General features: G+C 38.5%; 1 protein-coding gene across 2 annotated transcripts in view; it reads left to right on the top strand.

Moving 5' to 3' along the window:
• The first annotated feature begins 6855 nt into the window (after window positions 1–6855).
• Window positions 6856–27537, top strand: part of pcdh11 (protocadherin 11) — a 261233-nt gene continuing 240551 nt past the window's right edge. For both annotated transcript variants that reach the window (XM_079839534.1, XM_079839535.1), the window contains exons 1-3: window positions 6856–7494; window positions 15188–15772; window positions 20938–23424. In XM_079839534.1, coding sequence (XP_079695660.1) covers window positions 15233–15772; window positions 20938–23424 — 3027 coding nt within the window. In that variant the 5' untranslated portion in view covers window positions 6856–7494; window positions 15188–15232. The remainder of the gene's footprint in view (window positions 7495–15187; window positions 15773–20937; window positions 23425–27537) is intronic.

The raw sequence follows: 27537 nt of genomic DNA, 5'->3' as shown, positions 1-27537 counted from the left end.
ATTCAACATTCAGCCCGGGACCATGGAAAACATCCAGTGCTACACAAGTGTTAGCTGTCACGGATTGGTGGAAGCGGGCTTCGGGACAGATGTATCCTTGCTGTCAGATATCTCCTTGGCCCCCTCACCTCATAATATTCCCCAAGGACATGGCATAGATCCACTCCATGATTGCAATCAACCTTGACTTCCACACAAACAAACAACTATCCTTCACCCTGACCATCGCCAAGCTGGCTCATGCCAGGCAATTCATGAGCACCAGCATTCATTGAATTGCTTCATCTCATCTAACTGAGAAACCCCATGGCCTGTGCAATTGACTCTTCCATGAGCCATACAACAGCTCTGCAAGACTCAGAGCTGACAATAATAGAGAGCTTTGTGAGGCCAGTGTGCATCAAACTCTGAAATCTTTTATTTCAGCCTCTCTCCTTATAGTTGGATGCATACCCCTAACGCTCACCCCTGACGGTAGAAGTCATTCACATTTGGAGAGACAGGCAGTATTACCTTCCTCCTCTTTTGTAGGCAGAAAGGGTTTTATAGCTACCTGACAAAAAAGATAGCATGCAGTTCAGATGGCCTAAATCCTTACATATTTCATTAGATTCCAAAGGCCTTCATAATTCATGGCACAGACCGTATTACTGCCCACTTTTGTTTATATTTTGCCATTTTCCACCACAGTGGAACGACACACTGATGATCATCATGCCTGAAGGGTGTTTTCGTTTGAATGCCGGCTTGCTCTGCCGGGTTGAGTCGAGGTCTTGAATGTTGGATTTGAAGGCGAAGGTCAAGATATGAAGCTCCTTTCAACCTCAGACACCTCTGTGTCTTTGTTCATCATGTTCAATAGATGATGCTGGCTAGCTGGTGTAGGATGAAAGTGTCCGCCTATGTGCAGGGATGTCTTGATGTATGGGAAATAATAGACTTCAATTATAGCTGATGATAATTTAATCATCCTGTTAGAGATAGACAAGAGTGGTGAGCCAAATGTAGTGTGCAATGGTAATAGACTAATGATCGCAAATAACGCATACAAGGTTATAGTTTTCTTAAACATCCTTTGAATACAAGCCTGTTTATTCGACTCATGTCCATCGGTATGCTTACAGAGAAGTATTATTATTATAACCTTTATTTTACCAGGAAAAGAAGCACATTGAGATTAAGAATCTCTTTTACAAGAGCGTCCTGGCCAAGACTGACAGCAGCACATCTCACGTGGGTTTAACAACAAACAAGTAACATCAAGTAACTTTGAATGTCTGAATAATACGTAGCCTCTGCATGGCATGACAGGATTTTTAAGAGGCCAATGAATGCCTGGAGGAAGGGGGAACGGTAACAAGTCATTCTTTAAAGGCAAGTTGGATAATACAGAGGCATGGTCATGTTTTATAGGGAAGAAAGATCAATCCTCTCTGAAAGAACTTGAATGTTAATATACTGAGGCACACCTTGCAATTTACCTCCCTGGTCTTCAGCACCGTTCCCTGCCAAGCTGTGCTAGACTGATAAGGTATATTAGTGTGTTCTTTCCTCCAATGATTTCTCTTTGTGCCGTTAGTAATGAGTCATGGATCCGGTAGGGGGGCCAGTCACATGCAGACTAAGGGATGAATAGAGGCAAACCCCATTTGATCATATCAGCAAAACAAAAAATGTGGGAAAACAGCTGTTGTGCAACACTTTAGCTTTTTCATTCACAGGATCTCATATTATATACACACATACCTTTTTTTATCACATTACAGAAACTGCATCATCACTAAAACATTAGTGTAGATGGTAACACTATACAATAAGGTTGTCTTAGTTAACATGAGCAACACCTCTGTTCAGCATTAGTTTATATTTGTTAACGTTAGTAAACATTAATAATGCATTACTAAATGAACATTAACAAAGATAAATAAATGCTTTATAAGTACAGTTCATTATTAGTTAATGTTAACTAATGTAGTTAACTAATGTTAACTAATGCACCTTATTGTAAAGTGTTACCGTGTAGATTTTACTACAAGAAGCTTAATTAACACTTTGTTTAGTCATCTTGATTACAAGTGTTGTGTTGGTTTGATCTGATTTTCCCTTGGAAAGTCACAGCATGATGTGTTTTATACCAGGATACCTTTCGCCACTGAGAGTAATGTGAAAAGTAGTATAAAACTTGCTGTTAATGTTCCAGCTAAATTATGAGAACAGAAAATATTATGCAGTTGTTATCATAGACTGTAGATCTGTACATTTTTATATTAAAGTGTATAAATATTGATAGAAAAAAATAGTTACCATCCCTTTTATTTGATTTTGAGTAAGTTAGTTTCTTTCTTCTTTTTTTTTAGTTATGTGAATTTTGTGTGTTTTTGTTTCATCTGTTATTATCGGCAACATTTGATAATTTAATAATAATAATTTGTTACATTTATATAGCGCTTTTCTAGGCACTCAAAGCGCTTTACATATAGAAGGGGGAATCTCCTCAACCACCACCAATGTGCAGCATCCACCTGGATGATGCGACGGCAGCCATATTGCGCCAGAACGCCCACCACACACCAGCTGATTGGTGGAGAGGAGACAGAGTGATGAAGCCAATCTGTATATGGGGATGATTAGGAGGCCATGATGGAGAGGGGCCAATGGGCAAATTTGGCCAGGATGCCGGGGTTACACCCCTACTCTTTATCGAAGGACATCCTGGGATTTTTAATGACCACAGAGAGTCAGGACCTCGGTTTAACGTCTCATCCGAAGGACGGTGCTTGTTACAGTATAGTGTCCCAATCACTATACTGGGGTGTTAGGACCCACACAGACCACAGGGTGAGCACCCCCTGCTAGCCTCACTAACACCTCTACCAGCAGCTACCTGGTTTTCCCAGTTGGTCTCCCATCCAGGTACTAACCAGGCTCAGCCCTGCTTAGCTTCAGTGGGAAACCAGTCTTGGGCTGCAGGGTGATATGGCTACTGGTTGGAAAGGTCACTTTTGATAAACTTTCTATATGGTTAACATATTTAGTAGATCAAAATGAGTTGGTATATTATTTAAACTTTTAATGACATACAGTTATGAACTCTATAAGTTAGGGATAGTTAGTCACCTCTCATTATGTCTATAACGCATCAGTCAGCTTCCAGTTTTTGCTGTAAATTAGAACATATTTTTTTTACCATTAACAAAATTACAGTGTAATGATGCTGTGCCAAAAATGGGAAACCCTAAGCAGTGGGAAATATTTAACTGCAGGCTTTTGTACATTGGAAATTAATATGATGACGCATCCTGAACCCCGGCATGAGTTAACCAGTGAGGTTTTAATTACTGAGCACAAAGCGAACACTTCACAATGTTAAACATTTTAACTCTGCCCTTTATGTGGCCCTAAAAATTCAGTCACAGGTATCTGGTGTCACACATCATTAGATTATCATGGTTCAGATGGTGGAGAACAGCTATCTGAAAATGCTTGGCATACAGTTCTATTGAAAGACAATCTGCATAGCAGACGCAGCAAGGACAACAGCAACGACTCAGACACACTATGAAATCATCATCATTGGTGCTTGCTGTACATGTTACCAATACATTTAAGATTGTATTCACATATGCTTTCTCACAAATGTTACACTCAACGTCCCATTACAGCAGAAAATAAAACAATGTCCAAGATTAGATGTGCAGCATGACATTTAAACTGCTCTGTGCATTTGGTGGATTCTCTAGCCCTATCAGAAATGCATAACTGGTTTCTCTAAAAGTTCATTTTGAGGGTGGCAAAATAGCCATCTGAATAATTCATGAGGTATTTTGTGCCTTTCATATTGCTTTAAGGCTTTCAGATTTGCATTTCTTTAACATGCCTAGGAGAAGTCCTTCAGTGACATGAAGTATGAATCTTAAAAATATGAAGAGATCAACCCTTTTAGGTATAGCTCTCGGATAGCTACATTACTTGATGAGGGGCAGAAGCTCTCTGGACACTCAACATTCCTCCAAAGATGTAGGTTTTCTGGAGTAGATTGTGCAAATTAGCATGACAGTGTTGTCTAATTGGGGGAGTCAATTTCCTGATGTGTTATGAAGAAAACCATTGTAAATGTAGCCCTAAAATAATGCCTGGTAACGGGGTTAGACACTATGATAAAATACACATTAGCCTTGGAGTTCAAGAACTGTAAACATGCAATTGTACACATGAACTGAATATGATTTGTATTAAATGCCAACTTCCCAACCTTAAGGGCACGTCACACTCAATTGAAAGTGTGACCATTTAAAAGTGTGCTGAGGTGAAGCATCGGGACGTGATTGATGTTACGTAGGTTATGGCTTTTGGTAAGAAAAGCTAGCTTGAGGGGACCAGTCAAAGACTGTGATTTGTTACATTGCAGCAGTGTAAAAATTAATGGGAAGATCAATGCGTACATGTTGTGTGAGTGACCTTTATTGAATGTGGGGCTGTGCAAGATTTTCAGCCGTCCCTGGCAATATAAAGTGTTGGATTGTGCTGACGAATGACTGTACTTTTTAGATAGGTTAATTGACTATTGTTCTTTTTTAAATTCTGTAGTTCTGATTTTAATACATTAGTGGGGACTGGCCGTGTTGTAATACATTATGTGAAATAACTGTAACTTTTTTTTTTTGTTAAACACATCTCATATTTTGATAAAATATTCGGTAACACTTTAATTCGATGGTCCACTTTAGACATTCTGCTAACTATAAGTAACTTTGAAACATGTCAACTACCAGTCATTAGAGTATTGGGGCCAGATTTACTAAACAGGGCAAATTAGAGTGAGAGTGCAATTCCATAAAAGCGCAGAAGGGAGTGGACAGTCCTGTGCCTGATCAACTGACGATGCACAAATTAATGAACACAGACGCAGCCGGATTATTTCCATAATGACCAGCACCAGGGGCGACTCTAGGATTTTCATTTTAGGGGGGCTCAGCCCCCAGTGAGGGTATGAAAAAAAAATTGGTAGGACTTTGGTTTAGGGTCCAATTCTCTATTAACTAGTAGCTTATTAGTATGCATATTAGGATATTGGCTGTTTATTATTTCATTTCGGGGCATGGCCCCTCGAGAAAATTTTAATTTCTATGATCTATGTGCATTTTAAGATGTTCTGAATGCCAAAAAATGAGATAACAGTAGCTCGAAAACCATGCCAGTGGGCAGATGACTGATAAAGTGTTTCTATTTTTGTCAGTGAAGAAAGTAAACATATGTTTAACTAATATTTATTTGTTTTATGAATCATTTTCGAAGGCTAACAGGAAAGCTAGGTAACTAAATTTATTAAAATTCAATCACAATATGCACACATTTATTACTAATCTTATGCTTAATACAAGCTGAAAAAAGCTGAAGTTTTTTATTTACTGAGAGCTACAAATGGAATTATTAATTTACAATATGCACACATTCATTACTATTAATCTGATGCCTGATCTGAAGAAAACGGCTTTGTTAATATTTCTTGTTTGTTAATTATATTATAAATTACATTGCACAGGCCTATTTCAAATCAAAATGATGAAGTTAGACAAAAGTTTATTAATGTGGCTGAATATTTTTGTCATTTGTTTAACATTTCTGACTTAAAGAAGCAGCTGTCAAATATGAAACGTTTAGTTTAGCTACATATCTCGCACTTGACGTCGAGTCCTGCTGATAAAATTTGTGCTCAGCCTCAGCAGCTTCTGTGTGAACATAAAGGCCGCCTACTCTGATTTGATTGGTTTTCTCAAATATTTTGACATTGACGAGCGGTGACAGACCAATGAGGCTCAGATCAACTCACACACCTCTGCTTCTGACGTGCGCTCTATTCGCCGCCACAGCGGATTGAAGAACAAGACGAAGCCGAAGCCTCCTGCCATATGTTTGAATGTTTAATCACACAATTTTTAGGGGGGCTGGACAGAATTTTAGGCTGAAGCCCCCCTAAAAAGGGCCTAGTGACGCCCATGACCAGCACCAATCTACCAGTTAGCATCTGGTTTAAGACACACTTTTTTGGCGGTTAATAATGGTGCAAACACCAGTAAACTGGCGAGCGCAAACCTTTGTAAATCACCTCGCATGATTCATTTAAATACTCTCCTCCCATGAATTGTGCACCTGAAAGGGAAACTCCTACAAATGAATATGCAATAAGGTCAGCCCGAGAAAAAACCATGTCCACGCCTTTTCAGCGCTAATTTATCAATGCGTGTCCTTAGTAAATCCTGACAGTAGTTTTTTAACGCCAAAAGAGGGTTTGTGCTGGTGCAAGCTGTTAGTAAATGTGGCCCTCGGTAGAGTATAGTTCTGCTTAATATCTGCTAACACTTTATTTTGATGCTCCAAACTATAAGTAACTTTGCATCTATCTATCTATCTATCTATATATCTATCTATCTATCTATCTATCTATCTATCTATCTATCTATCTATCTATCTATCTATCTATCTATCTATCTATCTATCTATCTATCTATCTATCTATCTATCTATCTATCTATCTATCTATCTATCTATCTATCATTAGTAAAGTAGTTTGACGTTGGACTTTACACACAAACTCGTGTTTATAAGCAAAGCGAACAGTGCCCCCTTTTCCTCTCAGGCGAGTAGCGGCGTTGGTGTGAGCTGTGAGGTATTAGTCCGCGGTAAAAGCAAGCGAGCGAGGCTCTGACTCGAGCAGCAGTGCGGCTTTAAGATGATGAAGGCTGTGAAATTTATCGCAGGCTCCTCCTCCCGCGATGATGTCAATCGGAGGTGGAGAGGTGGGCAGTACTAAGGAACTGAGTTCATACAATACAACAGAGATTGCTAGAGCTCTGCGTACAACTACGGCAAAACGCCTATCTCAGTGTGTGGAAGTGATGCTGCACGTATAGGCACACTGTCCACCTGCTCCGTTGCACTGACAGCCCATGAGTATTTCTCCAAATAGATATTTGCTCTCCATCACTCTGCCAAACCACGGGATGACATTAAATGACGCGTCCGAGGATGTTTTAAACGATTTACAAGTTCTTTAGCTGTTAATTAAACGCACAACAAAAAGAGAAAACAACTTCACTAAACAGTTTAGGTACACGCGAGCATTGCCAGGTTTTCCCGTGATGACTGTATGAATACACTGAAATAAGAAGTACTGCACATTGACAAACCCATTTGGAGCACCACTATCTCTCCGCGCGCGTGGGATTCAAGCAGTAGCCTGGCGCGAGACATCTGAGGAATTACATCGTCTCTTCTAAAAGTCATTCACAGATGTTTTTCGCTGTTCGTGCGTGGACCGTGGACTTTTTCATGGACATGGATCGTTTTCTCTAGTTGGATACCGACTGGTCACTACGTGAAGCTGTTTGATTCTGGGATTTTCTTCAGTCTGCTTCACGGCACTTCATCTCCTCCAGCAGTGATGCCGCTACGTGACGGGAATTGAGAGTTTCCATATTCACTCAGAAATCCGAGGTAAGACGCGTCTTTTTTATGCTCATTTAAGGGTTATTTCTTTATCTTATGCATTTTTTTCTTCAATATTTTTTTTTTAGAATTGCACCGCGCTCCCTACTTTATTAAGACGATCGGTCATGCTTACTTTAATGTCTTTAAAAACATCGCGAATTAGATTAAATATGCACTTACAATATTGTCTGGGGAGGAAATGCAAAAGTCGAAGGGCCTTTGCCTAAAAAAGTCGATGTGCTTAAGTTTGACCGAGGAAAACGAAATCATTATATTTAAAAACATATAATAATAACACGAACAGCAGGGTTTCCTGTGCTAACCTACCGCTTCACTTTCCGTTTGGAGATGCGCTAGTCTAGTTTGTCAGTTCGGATAATGACTTTATTACGCAAAGTATCGTGCAACGTCTCCGATTCAACGCAAAGGTAAAGTCGCGTTAAAGCCTCTCAGGAATAACATCAGCCAAAACGTGAATCATATCAGTATGCATAGCAACTGCAAGACGCCATGTAACAACTTCGGACGCATTCCCTTTAATTGTTTTGTAATTATTTAGAACCTATGAGCAAAATAATAATATCTTATTCTATAGTTTGCTATTAAGGAACTGTCCACATCGCATCGGTTAGGCTACTCAAAAATGCACGGCTGTATGCAGCTCGCGAGACAGAAGAGCATCAGCAGACGAAGTCGGAAGCTGATCCAGGATGCGTCATTTTCTAAAGCGATGCAGAACAGGAATACTTTTGATTTAAACACAGATCCTGTCCCTTACAAAAGAAAAAAAAAAGGTAGCCAGAATAGCATACGCTCTTAGAAATAAAGGTTATTTATTATATATTTCCAGCCATAAACCCTCTTTTCAAGAACAGGGTTTTGCTGTGTAGGGTTTTTATTTTATTTTATTTTTATTCATGTAGGCTACATAGGCCTATGGTTCTCATTAGACTAAAAAGTTAATTATTATTATTATAAATAATAATATTAAAACGTTTATTCTATTTAAGGAACTTGTGTTTTAGTGGAAATGTTTCCTGTGACATCAAACTCAACATTTTGGTTCTAATTGTAACATTTATTATTAAAAATGCACCTACTACATTTATTGTTACATTTTTTAAAGTGTTGCTAACTTAATATTGTCAATGTGTAATAATAATAATAAAAAACAAGATTATTAAAGTCTTACACTGTTTGCAGAAGATCCCATATCCATTTATTAGTCTTACCTAACTTAACTGCTAAACTGCAATAGTTACCATGGTAATTTTTAAGTGAAGTGTCCAAATGTAAGCATACAAGTACACCGGAGCGCGATTTAGTCCATTCTGCTCGCTTTGTTCACATTATGTCACTAAGTTATGCATCAGATGACCTTTGATTACAGGTATGAGTGTCCAATCTGATTAATGTCTAATTTTGATTTTCATAGGGACAAGAGTTCAACATTGTTTCATGATCTAAGGCTAAATGATGCAACTGGTTTTCATTTTTACAGTGCATCTCTGGTGGTTGAGCAACACTCAGATATGGAGAAATGCAACAGGCCTTTCCCTTTATAACTCATTGTTTGTAGTAATTTTGACCAGTTCTCACAGCTCTTCATGAAGTGTGGAAAGCTCTGAGCCTCTTGAGTGGAGGCTGAAAGAATGTTGTGAAATTTTAACAGTACAAGAAACAAAAAAATGTTGATAGTACCAACATCATTTGTCACCTCAAGTAACACTCATTCATTCATGCATTACGGCTAGACTATATTTTCAATATATTTATAAATTATTTGTGGTTCTAAATATATTGAATGTTGCATGGTATATATGCAGTAAACTATTTGCAAAATAAAAGTTCTGGCATATTGAAGTGTGTGAGTTAAGATACTTTTTTGAATATGAAACAAAAGACAGGATTTTGATTTCGATCGAGCTCTAAAAGTATGATGAGGATGTCTACTGTAACATGAAAGCAGTATAGAGTGCATGTCACAAAACAGATTGTAATGTAGTTGCCTGTAATCCAATAATGCAACATAAATGGTTAAGGCGTCAATATTCTGAATTGTTTTATTAGCTACCAATGTCATAATAAGTAATAACAATTTGAGTGAAGAACTTACCTAGTAGAGACTGTAAGATGATATCAAGTTTACAGTTATCCTCTACAAACTTAAAAAGGTAGAAATACTGAAAAAGATAAATGTGACAACGATTATTCCTGTCATTGCCGAATATTGAATCTGCACTGCGCTGCTGGTCAAGGTGGTTTGACTTGATACAATGTCTTAACGTATTATACACCGTTGTCTTGCATTATCTGCACATTAGAATAAGAGTTTGCCTCCCAACTTTGTAATCATTAATATGAATGGTTATTTATAGTGTATTAATTGATTTATTTTGACCACACTGTGACCACTTCAGTGCCCTCTATTGGCGGTTTTATTTATTTATGTATCTTTCACTGCATCGCAATGAGAGGAAAATCATGCTTTACCATAGTATACAGATAATACATTAGCATATTTTATCTTTTTTTAAATTGACATTTTAACAAATTGCAGTCTTTGTGTTTTAGAGCAAGATGAGCTGATATTATTTGTTGAAATGAAAATGCATATGCAAACAGTTTTTATTCATAACTATGTGTTTTGAAAAATTCTATTGACATAAGACAAAGCATAAAAATTATTAGTGAAAAAGAACAAAAGAGTGATTAAATCATCTTCAGGTCCATAATAGATATACAAAAAGTAAAATCCCTTGTGCTTCCCTGCTGTCATTTATAACTTATAGACATAAACATTTATTTATTTGAAGAGAAAAGTGAAGATGAACGGTGCATCAAAGGCCAAATATCAGCCTTTAAGATTTAGTTTCATTGGCTTGTTATACACTTTGCAATGTTTGTCCATATAAAATCAATCTAGGGAAGTGATATATTAACAACTGACACGTTGTTCCACTGAAAGTGCCCACGATAAATTGCCTGATGTTGGTCTAAAGAGTTAAATCAAGTTTTAGTATGATTATTTATGATTCAAATGAGCAAAATCTCGACGATGATTCATGGCTCACTGAAGTTAGCCATAAGTTATTTTGTCATCTGTCCGCATGGAAACTTTGATAAAGCACGACTGTTTGGAGGCATAATCTTTGCTGACGGACTTAAATCGACTCCATCGCGTTGGCTACATCTGTTTATCCGCTGCGACTGGCAGTCTGTTTGGTATGTTAATACCTCCCTATTGATCATTCAATTGATCATTGGTCCTTAGGATCAGTGTGGTTGCCATCAAAGCTACTCAAAGCCAGTTTGTGTATTGCAGTAGGATCCTAACTTTATATGACACATCGGTCTAGCCTATTCAGGTACATACGAGTGATTAATTAACAGATATAATGATGTTTCATAACAACAACACGACAATAATAAAAGTAATAATAATACCAGATGCTTTTCATTACCACCTATTTGATACAAAAGAGACGTCTTCATGAGACATAAAGGCTGAATAAATTATTAAAAATATGTTTCCTGTTGATGAAAAGGCTGACATCCTGACTACATAAGAAAGACAGCAGGTAGGCAGGGCGAACAGCTGGCAGGGGGCTATGGGTCTCCAGCTGCTGATGGCAAAAGGTGGAGGGCAAACTCAAACGACATCGAAATGTCAAAGAATAACACTCACACAGGGTTTCTTTAAACCGATATAGAGAGTGATGCTTCTGATAAGAACAAGTTAAGCGACACGCTTCAGGCAGTTGTCCCAGTTTAACTTCCATAAGCGGCTTTAATCATTATTCGAAATGTCATTTTGCTTTAATCACCGTTCTTATTAAATTTGATTGTTTTAATCTGATGCCTGTTTGGTCGTTGAACTGTATTGATTTTTACACCTCTGCAGCATTCGGTTCCTGCTGATTCATATAGACAAAGATTCAGCGTGAAATCGTGGTTGACATGCAAAATGATTTTCTTCCTTGACAGCTCAGCTCAAAATCAAAAAACAGGCAAGCCTGTCCATCACACTGTCACGTAAAGCGCTCCGAAGTCTGTGTGCCGCTCACTCCAGGCTCCGGAGGGAAGAACGGCTTTTGCAAACTCCCTGGAATGCATGGTCCGCTGCTCAGAATAGATCACTGGAACCCTGTGCAAGCAGGGAGAAAGTCTCACCGATACCCATGAGCGCAATTTTCCCAGCTAATTCTCTCTATTCACTCTCAAGCTGGAAGTTTCCAAAGAGTGGGAAAGTTGAAACTCAAAGCTTTGCAAATCCATCCAGAGTATAGTTTTGAAAGGATCGTTCCCAGGAGTAAATCTGAAAATGGCTCCGCGAGTTTTCACAACAACATAAACTGTCCTAAATATGGGGAGGAGTGACATGCGGGCTCCCGTGTGGAATTGTCTAATCCCAGAACCACGTCCCTGGGTAGCAGAGCTCCATACAAAATGCCAGACATCACTTACTGAGAGCTGGTGCTTACACTGCCTACACTATATGGTGCTATTTTGAGTTATACAGGTTCATCAGTGTTCACTCTCCCCGGGACGGTGCGATTCGGAATTGTTGACAGTATACTGATTACCTAAAGATGCGATGGAACGCACAGAACAAGAGAGCCATCGCCCTTCTTGCAAGTTTTAAAGGCCTGTCCACGTTGTGCTTAATGTCAGTTGTGGTTATTTAGATGTAGATCGTCTTTTTATCTTTTATGCACTGCTCTGCAATGCACTCCTTAGCAAGTAAGCCCTCCTCATTATGCATTGTCGGATACTGCCTTGGACTCTTTCGGGCTTATCAGAGTACAGTAGGTGAATAGTAATTGCTTTGCTCTCACCGACTCAAAAATGGTGCAATCTTCAAAAGCAAACCAAATCATTTTTCACTACCTTCTTCAAAGAACAACACAACAGTCTTATAATATGTGCAGATAGTAAGCTGGCCATTGATCACTGTCATGTAAATACTGTGAGTGGTGCTCGTCTGCCCAACAAACCTTTAATGAGTCCCCACAGTCCATCCGGAGTGTTCACTGTGAAAAACAGAACATCTCGCTGACAGCCGAGACTTGAGCGGCTAAAAAAAATGGGGCCTTCAACTCTCTATGTGTTTAAAAAATCAGCCTTGTGATGAATTTTTGATGTGTGAAGCACATCTTCAAGGTACTCGATCATGTATCTCTGCTGCGTTCCGCTTTGTTTTTAAACAAACATCCTTTTGTCACATACAAATGACACATTAATGACTTGACAAATGGGGAGTCATTGTTAACAGTATTCCATGATATCCCGTTTCAAAAACATTATGGAGTGTTTTTCCTTTTTTTTTCTCAGTGGCTAATAGTAACATGCTATATCTGAATAAATAATTTGCTGAATAAATATTGGATATTCCTGCTTTGAAAAAAAAAAGTTTAACTTACAAATGATCTATATACTATAGTTGTTTATTATTATGATCACTTTGATGAAGAAAGTCAAACTCAGTGTGGAGTTTCTGATGTGGTTAAGGTTAAGGGCACTGTATTCAAACAGAAATAACATTGCTTGGACAACTCTGTATACTAACAAAACCCAGAGTCTGGAAGTGTTAGGCATCAACCCCACCAGTTCTCTGTGACCTAGTTGAGTTGTTGGCACATTGTGAAAGCCTCAGCCCTCTGGCTACTTTTATTTATATAATGCCCTGACAGGATTTGTGTGGCCATCGAGCAAGTTGGCAACAAACACTGAAACGCTGATTCATAAATCATGTCTTGATGCTTTTGAATTACGGCTTTGTCCTATTCTTCTGAGGGTTATTGACAGTCATGTTGGGGCTATGTCTTTCTAATCTTAAACTTTAAATCATGAAACTCCTACTTAGTCAACAGTTGACTACTCAGAATATCAACATACTGTAATCTGATATCATGCATTGTAGTTCTGGTGACTGTTGCCAATGGTGAACAAGAGTCCATTATCCGCAGTCTGAAATCTGGAGAGCCTCTCTAATACAATTGTATGTTGTGTTTGGTAGCTTTTTACCATTTTAAACAATGATTAATATTGTTAAAAAACAGTTTATTTTCCTTTTGCGTAAACAACAAATGAAATTTTTTTTTTAAAAAAAGGGATAGTTCACCCAGCAATGTAAACTGTTTTGTTTACTCACCCTCATGCCGTTCCAAACCTGTATGACTTTCTTTCTTCTTTAGAACACAAAGGATAAAATGTTTCTCTTTTCTGTGCAGTTATCTTTCTTACCCCATTGGCAAAAAAAAATCCCTCTCATTTTCTCATTTTCCACAAAAACCTCAGTAGCTTGTGATTTCTATAAAAACAAGGATCTTTTGTCATTTTGCTTATCAAGTAAAGGAGTCTTTTTTTAAGTTGTTTATATATTTTTACCTAAAAGCTTCACTGCAAATATGTTGTCTTGCTTTGAATCTTTAAAAACAATGCAAAAGGACCATAAAAGTGGTCCAATATATTCCCATAATGAGCTGTTCACTGCTACATTTGGATCACTGATTCAGTAAGCTGACTCACAGTGAGAACTTGAAATATTTTATTTATAAGACTAGATCAACTGTTTTGTTTAAAAAAGTTCAAACTCAAAGGTGATTTGTTCACGTTGCTACCCAGCAAGCAATAGCCATCATTTCACAGTCTCGGTCAACTATAGACCCGATATAGTCCGGCTATGAGTAACCCACTTCTAGCTAAAATAACCTTGAATTTGGTTACATGTCATTTTTGCCAAAATAACTTGCAAGATGTATGATACTCCATCATGTAGAAAAAGTCAACAGTGATTACAAGGTGTTTGGTTTCATTTCTTTGACATGTTCATGTTCTAGATGGCTAGTCTATTCTTGGGTAATTTTTTAGACACAGTGTTGGGTAAGTTACTCCAAAAAGTATTTAGGCCTAATTACTTATTACTAATTACTTTCTAAATCCTATTTCAACCTCCACTAGTTAAGTGATTCAAGGATAGACATAAAATGACTTTTAATTCATTCAAATAAATTATATAAAACTACATAAATTATTCTTATTAACTGACCAAAGCATTACAAATGTGAGACAGATACAAAAGAACATGCATTTTAAAGTTATACTTTAAATTGTGATGTTAATTTCACTATTGTATTATATATAATTGTTCTATAGTCTTTACACAGTATTAGTTCAATTACATCAGAAATAACTGTAATTAAGAAAAAAATAAGAATAATCCCTTACTTTACTTTTTTCAAGGGGAAAGTAATTAAATCCCAGTAACGAATTACTTAGTAACTAGTTACACCCAACACTGATTAGATATCTGTTAAGTTTTCACTGACAGCCCAAATTTTGCCTTGTTTTAGACTAGACGTCAGTGCCGTGTTGGATGGCTATTAGACATCTTTTAAACGCAAAATTGCTTGTTGGATGTTCTCATAAACATGACTGAAGGTTTAAAACCTCCCCTGTTATAATAAATGCATGCAAAAGAGCAACCAGCACATTTAAAAAAAAAAATCCCTTTTGTCTGTGTTTTCCCTTTCTGTGTCATGCAGGTTTGGAAGGACTTGAGAATTCTTTTATATTTGGCTGAACTATCTCTTTAATCTTTTGAAGAAGCCAAAGGATCAAAAAGCTATTTGTAGCAAAACTGTTTCATAGTTGTGAATATAACCATCTTTCTCATTTTCCACCTTTCTTCCTCTAGCAGACCTTGCAGATCTTTGAAGAGAGTGCAGCATCTACTCTGAGTATGGACTTGGCAAGTGAGGCCCATGTTCTGGTGGTTTTACTCACCTGCCTATTCTTGATGTGCCGGGCTCAAGAGAAGGACTACACAGTAAAAGAGGAGCAGCCGGAGAATGTGCGCATCGGAAACCTGCGCAAAGACCTAAACTTGAACCTAGATCCAGACATTAAACTGTCTTCAGCACTGCAGTTTAAATCTGTCTACAAGACAGGTGATGTGCCTTTGGTCAAGGTAGAAGCCAGCACGGGAGAGATTTTCACCACAGCCAACCGCATCGACCGGGAGAAGCTCTGCTCCGGAGTCTTCAATGAGAAGCGCTGCTTTTATGAGATTGAGGTTGCCGTGCTACCCGATGAGATTTTCCGACTGGTCAAGATACGCTTCCTCATCGAAGACATCAACGACAACGCCCCGCTCTTTCAATCGACGGTTATCAACATCTCCATTCCAGAAAACACAGCCATCAACAGTCGCTACCCTGTCCCTTCTGCATTTGACCCTGATATAGGAATCAATGGGATTCAACACTACGAGCTTGTCAAGGTGAGTTCAACGATCAGCTGTGATTTATTATGTGATGCTGCCTTTTAATGGGCCCTTATTGTCCAGAATAAAAATAGCACAGTAAGCAATAAAAAATTGTTTTTGGCTCAAGGTTTTAAAAGTAATTTCCTCTGTTTTGTTTAAGGTAAGTTGGTAATTGCACTGAGATAGATTATGAACAATGGGGTGAACAGTACTAGTACTTCTAATTGATGTCTTCTGAGAAACCAGTGTAATATCCTCAGCGGCTTAATATAGTCTGCTCAAACTGGAAAGTAGGATAATGATATGCATGCTGTTAAATTATATACAGTAGCAGATATGTTGCATGTGTATTTACCTTAGCATTGTATACAGTGTCAGAGAGGACAGTCACCTGAGAAGTGGTAAAAAGTCACTAAGCACACTCGTCTGGGCTGTCAGTCACAGCGCAGGAGATTGCGGCATAACATAGTTCAATGAATGAACTGGTATTCCCTAGAAAGGTCGCCCTATATTTTAATTAAAATTCAAATACAGTGTGAAATTCAAATACAGAGTGAAACAAAGAGCCCAAGACTGTCATTAAAGTGTGAAAGAGTAATTTGTACCTTTTCTTTTGAGAATTAGCCGAATCCTTGCTTTTCATGTCTGATTAAGTTACCAATTAGCATTTTTAAAGAGTCTCTCTCTCTCTCTCTCTCTCTCTCTCTGCCAAGCCTGCTGTGGCTCTTTCGATTGCCTGCACTTGGAAAATGACCAGTGCGTTGCCTCATAAAATTACAATAAATATGTAAAAGCTCTGTTTCCTTTCAGATGATTTGTTCTTCATTTGCAAGTGTAGTGTTTCTTTTTATGAATCATGCATGTGAGTTTGTTGAGGGTAGATCTAAGCAAACAGAAATGGAAAGGGAGGATATGTTTCATCCTCTGAGGTTGTTGAAAGCATCCCACGAGCAGCATCTGGCCGTGAATCCACCTCTTGGACTGCGTTTGCATGGTCCTATGAGAGAACGTATCTCTGAAGCTCCCACACAGTAATGGTTTAGACCGGCTCACCGTCAGCATGGAGCTGCGCGATTAGCATTGTGGGCCACAGCTGCTGCGCACATAGCTTTGAAAGAGCTCTGATAGCAATCCCTCTTCTGCTCTTTACTCATTCTAGTCATGTCCCCTAAGGAGGAAGGCCTCACTTATGACACAGAGGGCCGTTATTGCCTACCTCGGTTTTAATTGCGGTGCCATATTAATTGTTCCATCAGCATTAGTGTTGCCACGTCACCTGGAACGATGCACAGAAGCACCTCTGGACACTATCAAGGTCAGCCTACAGAAAGTAATACCATGCATGGCTGGAGGAGTGCTTTCCATTAGAAGAGATTTTTATCACTTAAAGAGAACCTCTTTACAAGTCCTATCTGGAGCCATGTGGATCAGATCAGGCTCATGGGATGAGGATATTGACTTTTCTGTTGTGGGTTCCACCCAGCTCATTGTTATTTTTACCCTGCCATTTAAGCACTCTAACCTCACATTAAGAAAGCAGTTTTTCTCCTTTGAAGCCGTTTGTGTCTTTTATAATCATCTGGGACCGTTAGTATTGTCAGTTTAGATTTGAACCACAGTTGTAACTTCTCCATTGGATTGGTTATTTGGGGAGTCAAGGTCAGTGTTAAAGTTATCATTTCATTTCAATAATTTATGAGTATTTTGGTTTTCATCTGTACCTGATTCCAATTTGAAATGGAAGAGAAACTAGCTCAGCTTAAATCATTTATTGAAAGTGTGATTTTATTTTATTTTTTAAGTTCTCACTTCTCACTTCTCCAGTTATTTCAGTTGAATACAATGAGTAGAGCCAGTTGAATGATACATTAATGATCAAGGCTGACAAGTAAGTTTCTATGAATGTTGCACCACAAAGGCTTACGATTGATTCTTGAGAAATAAATCATCTTCTTTGACCAAAGTAATTGTTGTGCCTGAAGTTGAACTGAAGGGTTCTGACTCTTTCCACAAAAGGTTTGTTACCCAGGAAACGCTTGCAGTATATAAAATAAATAATAATTATAACAATTAGCTTATGACAGTATAGATGCTCATTAAACTAAATGTTTTGTAAAATTCCCTTGAGAATCAGTCTGAGTAAAAGTGCATCAACTTTAAGGATGAGTGGATAAGGTAAACTGATTTCTCTGAGTGTTCTGGACAATAGTGGACGCTAGGGAAATAGTAGCAGATTCTAATCATATTACTGGCTGTCAGCGGTTCCAGGTTTCATTTGTACCAAATTTTTGGCTGATTTTTCAGCCAAAGTTTGACCTAGGAGAGCGCTTGTGTTTTGGTCTCAGTCTCAAATCTGATTATAGTTGGTAGTAAATTAAAAAGGTGACAACATTTTGAGACAAATTAGTGTATGTAATATTTGTGGCTTCATATGTTGTACGATATTATTCATACTGTATTTTCTGTATTTTATTACTTTATACTGTGTTCTAACAAAATGCAATGGTACAATGGTCTAAAATATTCAGTTTCTCAGTAGTTGATACTGAGTTCATTCTGAGTCGTTGCTGTAGAAGGTCATCTCATTGATTCATACTACAGATACTTCAGCCAGTCAGCAAAACTGAGAGAATCTCTCGGGGTTGAACTATGCAAAATGAAGCCCACTAATGCTTAATATTCTACTGTTAGGATACCACTCTCTTTTTGGTTATTTATAACTGACATTCGCTTTTGCATATATTTCTTGATTGCACTAGACAATTGGGTTCAGTTTAAGCAAGTTTTTTTGTCCTTGTCTTACACCTAATATCATCCTGTGTCAGTGTTTTACTCGAACGAAAGAGATTTATCCCATGTGTCTCTCATAATGCTCTACAGGTTAGTTGCTATGAATATGTAGATTATTATGCACTACCTGTATTAATTTCAGACATTGGTCACTTCCCTTATGCCTGTGATTCATGTTCTTTTGACTCTATCTGAGTCTGTCTGAAGATAATCAGAATCATTTTATATTGGCCTTGCTTGAAAAATTTTGATGGATCCCATCATTGCTAGATATTTTAAAACCAGACTAATTGGCTAAACCACATTTTATCTCCCTGAATAAATCTGAAAGTCATATATAATTATTTTAAAACAAAGACCTTTTGGTCACCATGCATGTATTTATAGCTGACAAAATGTAACCCACATTATCGTAACCAAAAGCACACCAAACAGATCCGCTTCTCACAGATTTTTGTGTTGATTCTCATATAAACATCTCCACCGCAGTCAGTTTTGTTGAACTGTGTTGACTGTATATGGACTGTATATGCAAACTGTCCCTCTTATAACCTTTCTGTTTTTAATACTAATTATGTCTTGGATGATTTTTGATATGTGTTTTTGCAAGTGTTGGTAGGTAGTGCTGACAGTAGACCACAGAGGGTCACAAAAGTGTGCCAAGAACCACCAAAGGGGGATGTTAAATGGTTTTAGCATGTGCAAAGCTTACTTTGTCAAGCTAATATATAAATCTAATATATAAATTGTATTTTGTTATTGTAGTTAACATGTAGCTGCATGCAGTGTGCCAATAAAAAGTGGTTTGTTAGTGCCAGACTAAATTAATCCAGACTACCCAAAGCATGGGAGATGCATACATATACATATCGTAATCACATTTGAAATGTGTGCCTAGACAGAGTAATCTTTCCCAGCTTTCTGTGTGGCAGGAAGCTTATCTCTTAAGGAAGTTGCTTTTTCTTGTTCTAGCATGAAAATGTTTTTGACTGAAACAGCTTCAAAGAGCCTCTTTGTTTCACAAATGTGCTTGACTCTCATTCAGGCACTGTTCCCCTGTCTCCCTCGCTCGCCAACCATGGAAATATAGAATATGCGTGATGTCTTGCCGCACCATGTAGTCTGAACTGTAATCATAAATATTAGGGCTAGTTTTGGTAGGAAGGCAATTATTTTAAACAGTCAAAGCTGGTTTCATTTTCCTCAGGCTTTGCTGTTGCCTAGATTTAGCTCCTTGCTTGGAGAAAAGCTTTTTTTAATGTTCAGGTTTTTCCTTTTATTTTATCTGTGGTGGTCTTGCAGTATATTTGAAATGGAAGCTTATCTCTTTTACTCCTTTTTAGTTGCTTTCCTTACATATGAACTTGAAACTGCACAAGCTGTCTTCCATACACTAAATCAGAGTCTTGCTAGTTGGGTAAAACAATAAGTTGTGTGCAGCAAAGCAGAATACACCAGAGGATAGGACTAGAACTCACTGTTTCATTATTATACTGCTATGAGATGCAGTGTGGCTTTGTTACTTGTATTGGTTGGTAGAAAATTTTGTTTCTGAATGTTAAATCTGCAATTTTATGTCAGGCTGGCATATGGTTGTAACATTTTATATAAAAAAAGAAAGTGAACTATGCTATGCTTATTAAGGAATCAGCAAAGGTCAGGGAGCAAAAAAGAATCACAAGGGTCAATAAAAGGCCTGCTGTAATATTTCAGATAGGAATAATATGTGCATCGATTTATGCTCACCCAAGTAAATATGGAATGACACAAGGTAATTTCCTCTCCAACAAACAATTTTTGATTGTTTACCACATCTTAGACCTATTTACTTTGGTGGGAGAAAAAGTGTTCAGTGCATCGTTTATGGCACATATTTTAGTTTTCAGGTGCTCGATGGAACTGTTTACTGTGTGGGGATCCAGTGTTTGCTTTATAGGATAATGTCCCCTGGATGGGCTTTTCAAGTAAATATTTTGAAGACCTTGTGCGTTTTCTCATAGGATTAAAGAACTTTAACCCCAAGGTTTAATGCTGAAGCTACAGCCAACATCTGTTGAAAGCCAGAATAAATGACTGGCTCAAACACATTAGTATTTGTATTCTTACTTGTGTCTGTGAATTCTGAATGAGATATTATCATAACCCACATTCTCACATACATTAAATGTAAGAAAAACTTGTAATAGGCACAATAATAACATCATCATCAACAACAGCAATATTAATAACAAATGAAACCGAAGGGAAAATGTACCATGGGATGTTTTAGTTCAAGTATAAACTAGTTGAGGTGTCCTCTTACTGACGCTTAGCTAAATATGTTAAAGATGTGCTGTTTTTGGTTAAATATACTGCAGACTGTTTACAAAACGTTTTTGTGTATTTTCCAGAGTGTGAGCGAATTTGGCCTGGACATCATTGAGACGCCTGAAGGAGACAAATGGCCCCAACTCATAGTCCAGCAGAGCCTCGATCGGGAGACGAAGGACACCTTTGTGATGAAAATTAAAGTAGAGGATGGTGGCACTCCTCCAAAGTCCAGCACAGCCATTCTGCAGGTGACCGTCTCAGATGTGAATGACAATCGGCCGGTGTTCAAGGACAGCGAGGTGGAGGTAAACGTTCCTGAGAATGCCCCAATGGGAACATCTGTCACTCACCTTCATGCCACAGATGCTGATCTGGGGTCCAATGCTCAGATCCACTTCTCCTTCAGCAACCAAATCTCCCCTGCCACCAAACGACATTTTGCTATTGACAGCACAACTGGACTGATTACCGTCAAGCAGCCACTGGACAGGGAAGTCAACCCAGTGCACAAGCTTATAGTGCTGGCCAGTGACGGAAGCTCTACCCCTTCAAGGGCTACAGTGATAGTCAATGTAACAGACATTAATGACAACGTACCCTCTATAGATACCCGTTATATAATTAATCTAGTTAATGGCACTGTGCTGTTGTCTGAAAATGCCCCCCTTAACACAAAAATTGCTTTAATTACTGTGACAGATAGAGATGCAGACCTGAATGGTAAAGTGACTTGTTACACTGATCATGATGTACCTTTCAGACTGAAGCCAGTCTTCAATGACCAGTTTTTGCTCGAAACTGCCGCACCCTTAGATTATGAGACCACTCGAGAGTATGCAATTAGGATAGTCGCATCTGACTCTGGGAAACCTCCTTTGAACACGTCAGCAATGGTTCTGATTAAAATCAAGGATGAGAATGACAATGTCCCAGTTTTCCCTCAGCCTGAAATCCAGCTGTCCATTCCGGAAAACAATGACCCTGGCACACAGTTGATAAAAATCAGTGCAACAGATGCAGATAGTGGTTCTAATGCCCTTATTATTTATAGTCTTGGACCAGATGCTCCTGATGGTTTTAACATAGATCCCCGGTCTGGTATCCTTTCTGTTGCCAAAAGGCTGGATAGAGAAAAGCAGGAGAAGTATTCATTTACAGTCATTGCCAGGGATAATGGTTCTACCGCTCTTCAAAGCAACATCACCGTAAAGCTAATAGTCCAAGACCAAAATGACAATAGTCCAGCCTTTACCCATCCCGAGTACAACTTCTATGTGCCTGAGAACCTGCCTTTGTATGGAACAGTTGGTTTGATCACGGTCACAGATGCAGATGCCGGCGACAATGCAGTTGTCACCCTGTCAATCATAAATGGAAAGGACAATTTCATAATTGACCCAAAAACCGGGGTGATCAAACCAAACATTACCTTCGACAGGGAGCAACAAAGTTCCTACACATTTGTTGTCAAGGCTGTGGATGCAGGTCAAATGCAAACCACCTCATATGCCAAGGTCACCATAAATGTTGTTGATGTGAATGACAATCGACCGGTGTTTGTCATCCCCTCCTCAAACTACTCCTATGATCTAGTACCATCAACCACCAGCCCTGGATCTGTGGTAACCAGAGTGTTTGCCATTGACAATGACACAGGCATGAACGCAGAGCTGCAGTATAGTATTATTGGAGGTTCGCCGAGAGGATTGTTTGCCATTGACAAAACGACAGGCAACATTACTCTGCAGGAGAAGATTATAACGTCAGACCAAGGTCTCCATAGGCTGGTGGTAAAGGTTAAGGACTTGGGACAGCCTGAGTCCTTGCATGCAATCGCACTTGTTCATTTGTTTGTGAATGATACTGTCTCTAATTCCACGTTCATCCAGGAGCAACTACGCAAGAGTTTGGAGACTCCCTTGGAACGGAACATTGGGGACAATAATGTGACACCCCAGACCAATGGCTACGTAATTGTTGTTATTGCCATAATTGCTGGGACTATGACTGTTATCTTGGTGATCTTTGTGACTGCTTTGGTACGCTGTCGACAGACACCAAGACACAAAGTTGTCCAGAAGAGCAAGCAGAGTGGTGAGTGGGTATCACCAAACCAGGATGGTCGGCAGATTAAAAAGAAAAAGAAGAAGAAGAAGAGGTCTCCAAAAAGTTTGCTGTTGAATTTCGTAACCATCGAGGAACCCAAGTCCGATGACCCTACCCATGAGCACATCAATGGCACCTTAGACCTCCCTGTTGAACTTGAGGAGCAGACAATGGGAAAGTACAACTGGGCCACCACACCGACTACCTTCAAACCTGACAGTCCTGACTTAGCCAAGCACTACAAATCCGCTTCCCCTCAGCCAACATTCCAGATCAAACCAGAGACCCCTGTGGCTCCCAAGAAGCATCATGTCATCCAGGAACTCCCACTGGACAACACATTCGTCGTGGGCTGTGACTCACTATCCAAATGTTCCTCCAGCAGCTCCGACCCCTACAGCGTTTCAGAGTGCAGCTGTCAAGGGAGCTTCAAGGCACCTGGACAAATCCACACCAGACAGGTAATTCATAACTTCCTTTCCTAAACCACTTGCTGCTCTAGCTCCCATTTGTACTGTCCTTCTGTGAGAAAGATGTGGAATGGAGGGTGGCAGCCACATGTTCTGAGCTTCAACAAGGGCTCAAAAATGCATGCATGTCAGGATACAGGTGTGTGGTGTTTGTGGTTTTACGGTTGTGCGCTCGTATTAGCAAAAATGGCATTTCACTACTACGCTGAAAAATACTGTAGGAAAAATTCCACCAATGATCAACTGAAGGAACATTCTACATATTAAGAGGACTGTGACAGATAGTGAGATGTTGGATAGCTTTGATTAAGGGATTTTTTTTTCTTTTCAAAATCAGACGTTCAATTCTTAAGAGTAATTATTAGCAAAACAACTTTTTGTGTGTACGAAAAACAAGAGTGCTTGCTTGAGATTACAGCTATGTTTGTTCTTGATTGACATGCCCAAACCAAGCATGCTTGACAGAAAACCAAACAAGATAGAGTTGCGTTCCACAGGCGCAACTGAACAGATGCACACTGCTGAAACAATTGTTTCCCACAGAAATGCTTGATAGAACTCATTAGAGCTAAAACTTGTAACATAGTAGGGAAAGGATGATTATTTTTTAAATAGAATTCCAAACTCAGTCCAAAGGAAACATTTTAAGTTGTCTCTGAGGGAAATTGCTGGCGTTAATGAGACGAAGGTTCATTTGAATACTTGTATGCTAGTCTATGGTTCCAGAGGAGATGTGCCAAATGCAAAATAGCTAATAAATAAAAGCAGGTGAGGGACATAAATGTAAATTGGGGTGGAGAGAGAGGTGGCTTCGCTACGGCAACTGGTCTTTCTCGCAGAGTGGAAGACTGAGCTGTGCGATTGTAGGTCAGAGAGATCAAGGTGAAGACAGAGCTGTGGGACTGTGAGACTTAAATAGAAGCATATTCACTAATAGCTTGAAACACCATTCATTTTACCTATCAACTGCATGTTTTTAATGACCAGGCATCGAGTCTGCCGCATAGCCATTTCCTCGAGTAAGTTAGAAAGCACAGGACTGGGGTCAGGAATGTACTGTAAGTTGGCAAGGCTCCAGAGTCAGATAGTGATACAACACTAGATAGGACACTAGATAGTGATAGTGATACAACACTAGATAGGACACTATCGGCATGATCATTAACTAGCTTCCCAAAATATTTTTAACATGTTTTTTTTTCTTCTGTAATATCATGTCATCCACTGTGAGCTCCTTATTGAAGAAAATCCCCCTCTGCATATTTCTTACAAATTACAGTATATCCACTCATATACATTGTGTGCATGGTAATTTAAGGTGACACCCACACATAGCTGATGTTCCATTTTCACCATGAGGCCTTTATTTTAAAATGCAGTTAAAAGCAACGCTCTGCCATGGTGCATTATACATAAGCCTGTTTACATAGTGAGATTATGGAATGACACATAATTCAGGTTAGGTTTGTAATTTGCCCTGCCAAAGTTGTGCTTCTGCTTCTGCATTTTTTGAAATATAAAGAACTATTTGTTGAAGGTTTGCATCAGACTACTTGCATCAGATTCTTCTTGAAATGATTGTGAAAAAATCCTATTCAGATGGTGTCCTATAGTGCCTTGTACTGTCAAAACTATAGTTACTATAGCAAATTAAAATATATATATGTTCCCTTTGAACTGACATTGACCCTTTCTTTGAGCAGTTTGAAACCTACCGCAGGGCAGGTTTAGACCAGATCTTTCTATGATTTCTATTATGTCTTTGTTCTTTTGGAGATTGAAACTTAAAACTCTTCAAGATTTAAAGACACTAGGTAAAATAACAGTGCATGCCTTAGAGATATATGTTATTTATATCTTCTTAAGGGTATCCTGTATGATTTCTCAGGTATAGACTATTGAAATAAGCCATTGATATAAGTTATACGATCCTGAATATTCTCCAGTTATTAAGTAAAGTGCTCTTTATGTAGTATCTAAACATTCCACACTTTTTGCAAACATTTAATTTCATAAATTAGCTTTTGTTTTTAATATTTCTTCTTACTTAGTCATTGTAAACAACACTTGGAAAGCAGCTGAGAGACATTACTGACAAACAGACACCAGATATTGAAATAGAAAATCTTGAATATCAGATCATGTCCCATACCCGTTGGCCCCATATTTGGTGCATTAGCTCTGGTGTCTCATGCTAGCTATAAAGCAGTGACACAAATGTCAGCATTACTTAACTTTAGTGGCCCCATCTCGATGTTTGAGAAACATCATGTCTGAATATGCCATGATGAATAGGAGCAAGAACATTTGTAGCGACCATTAAAGGATGCATTTCTCCCAGGAAACACTCGTTGATGAAGGTCAATGGGATGCTTGGGGGGCTGGGAATGATGTCAGCATCAAAGAAAAGCTTGTCAAAATACAACATATTTATGGGCCATATGGCTCATAATACCTTCAGAGGACCATTCTGCATTCTGGTCAGCACCACGAACCCCCAACACACCCCACACCCCCCCCCCCCACCCCTCTTCACTCTTTCTTTTATCTTTTACACTCCCTGTTCTCAGACGGTGATTTTAGAGGTCAGTCCCTCCGGTGGTGGGGGGGTGGGGGTGGGGGGTTCTGAATACACACTTTAGTTGTGGCAGATCAAGTAAATTCCACCGTACTTGACTGATCCCTGGCAAGGCCATGAATATGCAGGAACGCTAGTCAAATCAAACGCTATAAGGCCTCTATATTCAGAGCAGGGGGTGTATTTGAGGTCAGTGGCTTCACCATTCTAACCTCGTGTTACTTGCAAACCCGTCTTCATTCGGATTGGTATGAATATGCCCTCACAGGCTTATGGGGCCTCACAGTCAAACACATTTTCTTTGCATCAGGCTTCATGGTAAATTCAGCTTTTCAAAAACATCATAAAATATGGGAGAGGATGTCCTTGAGTCCACAGTTTGTGCTTTTACCCACCCTCGTTTCAATAATTCAAATTCTACTTGAATCTTGTTGGCAATAGGGCAGATGTGCCTAGATTTCTAACCAAACACATATTTTAGAAATTCATGAAGTTATTAATCTCTCTTGAATTTCTCTCTCTATTGATTACTTCCAGTTGTGTCAAACTCCAGGCAATTTCTGCAGCGCTTAGCCCATCAGCAGGGCCAGCACAAGCTCAACAGCCGCTCTAGGCAATACACCATCCTGCTGTCCCTTCACACTCACAATTAAACAAGATCTTTGAGATTCATGTTAAAAACTAGAGATTTTGTTTATTGATAAAATAAAAGCATACACAAGCATGTTATATATATATATATATATATATATATATATATATATATATATATATATATATATATATATATATATATATATATATATAGAAAGAGAAAGAGAAAGAGAGATCAGGATTTTGTTTATTGCTTGCATTGATCGATTGAAAGTGACAGTAAAGACTTTATAAGGTTAGAAAACATTTATATTTTAAATAAATGCGTTTCTTTTGAACTTTCATCAAAGAATCCTGAAAAAAATTGCATCACAGTTAGCAAAAAATATTAAGCATTGATGAGCACTAAACCAGCATATTAGAATGATTTCTGAAGGATCGTGTGAGACTGAAGACTGAAGTAAATATGCTGAAAATTAAATTGTATTTTAAATTGTAACATCATTTCATGTTTTTACTGTATTTTGATACAATTTTAGCTTTTCACTTGTGGTCATACAATGATTAAATGGGCTCCTGTAGAAATACTATTTGTGTTTCTGCATTTTTGAAGTTGGAACAGCAGTGTGACGTAAAAAAAAAAATGTCCCTCCCCAAAATAACTTAAATCCATTATATACATTTTATCAGCATGTGTGTTTCCTGGGAAATGAACAATGACCTTGCCATTGCTAGCATTGAGTTCTACCAGTTAAGCTGCACTTTAATGTCAGTGTTGTCAGATTGAAAAAGTCTCTTAGGTCGCTTAATGTTTTTTTTTTTTTTCTTTTTGGCATGGTTGAGAGTGACAATAAAGAGCTTTGAAATGGTACTTTTCTCTTGCACATGCTCATTAGACATCCACATCCACTGTTGCTTGCAGATATGGATTT

The sequence above is a fragment of the Gobio gobio genome, assembly GCF_949357685.1.
Source record: "Gobio gobio genome assembly, chromosome: 16".
Classification (NCBI taxonomy): domain Eukaryota; kingdom Metazoa; phylum Chordata; class Actinopteri; order Cypriniformes; family Gobionidae; genus Gobio; species Gobio gobio.
The sequence above is the reverse complement of the archived record's forward strand: the minus strand, read 5'-3'. Positions and strand labels throughout refer to the sequence as shown.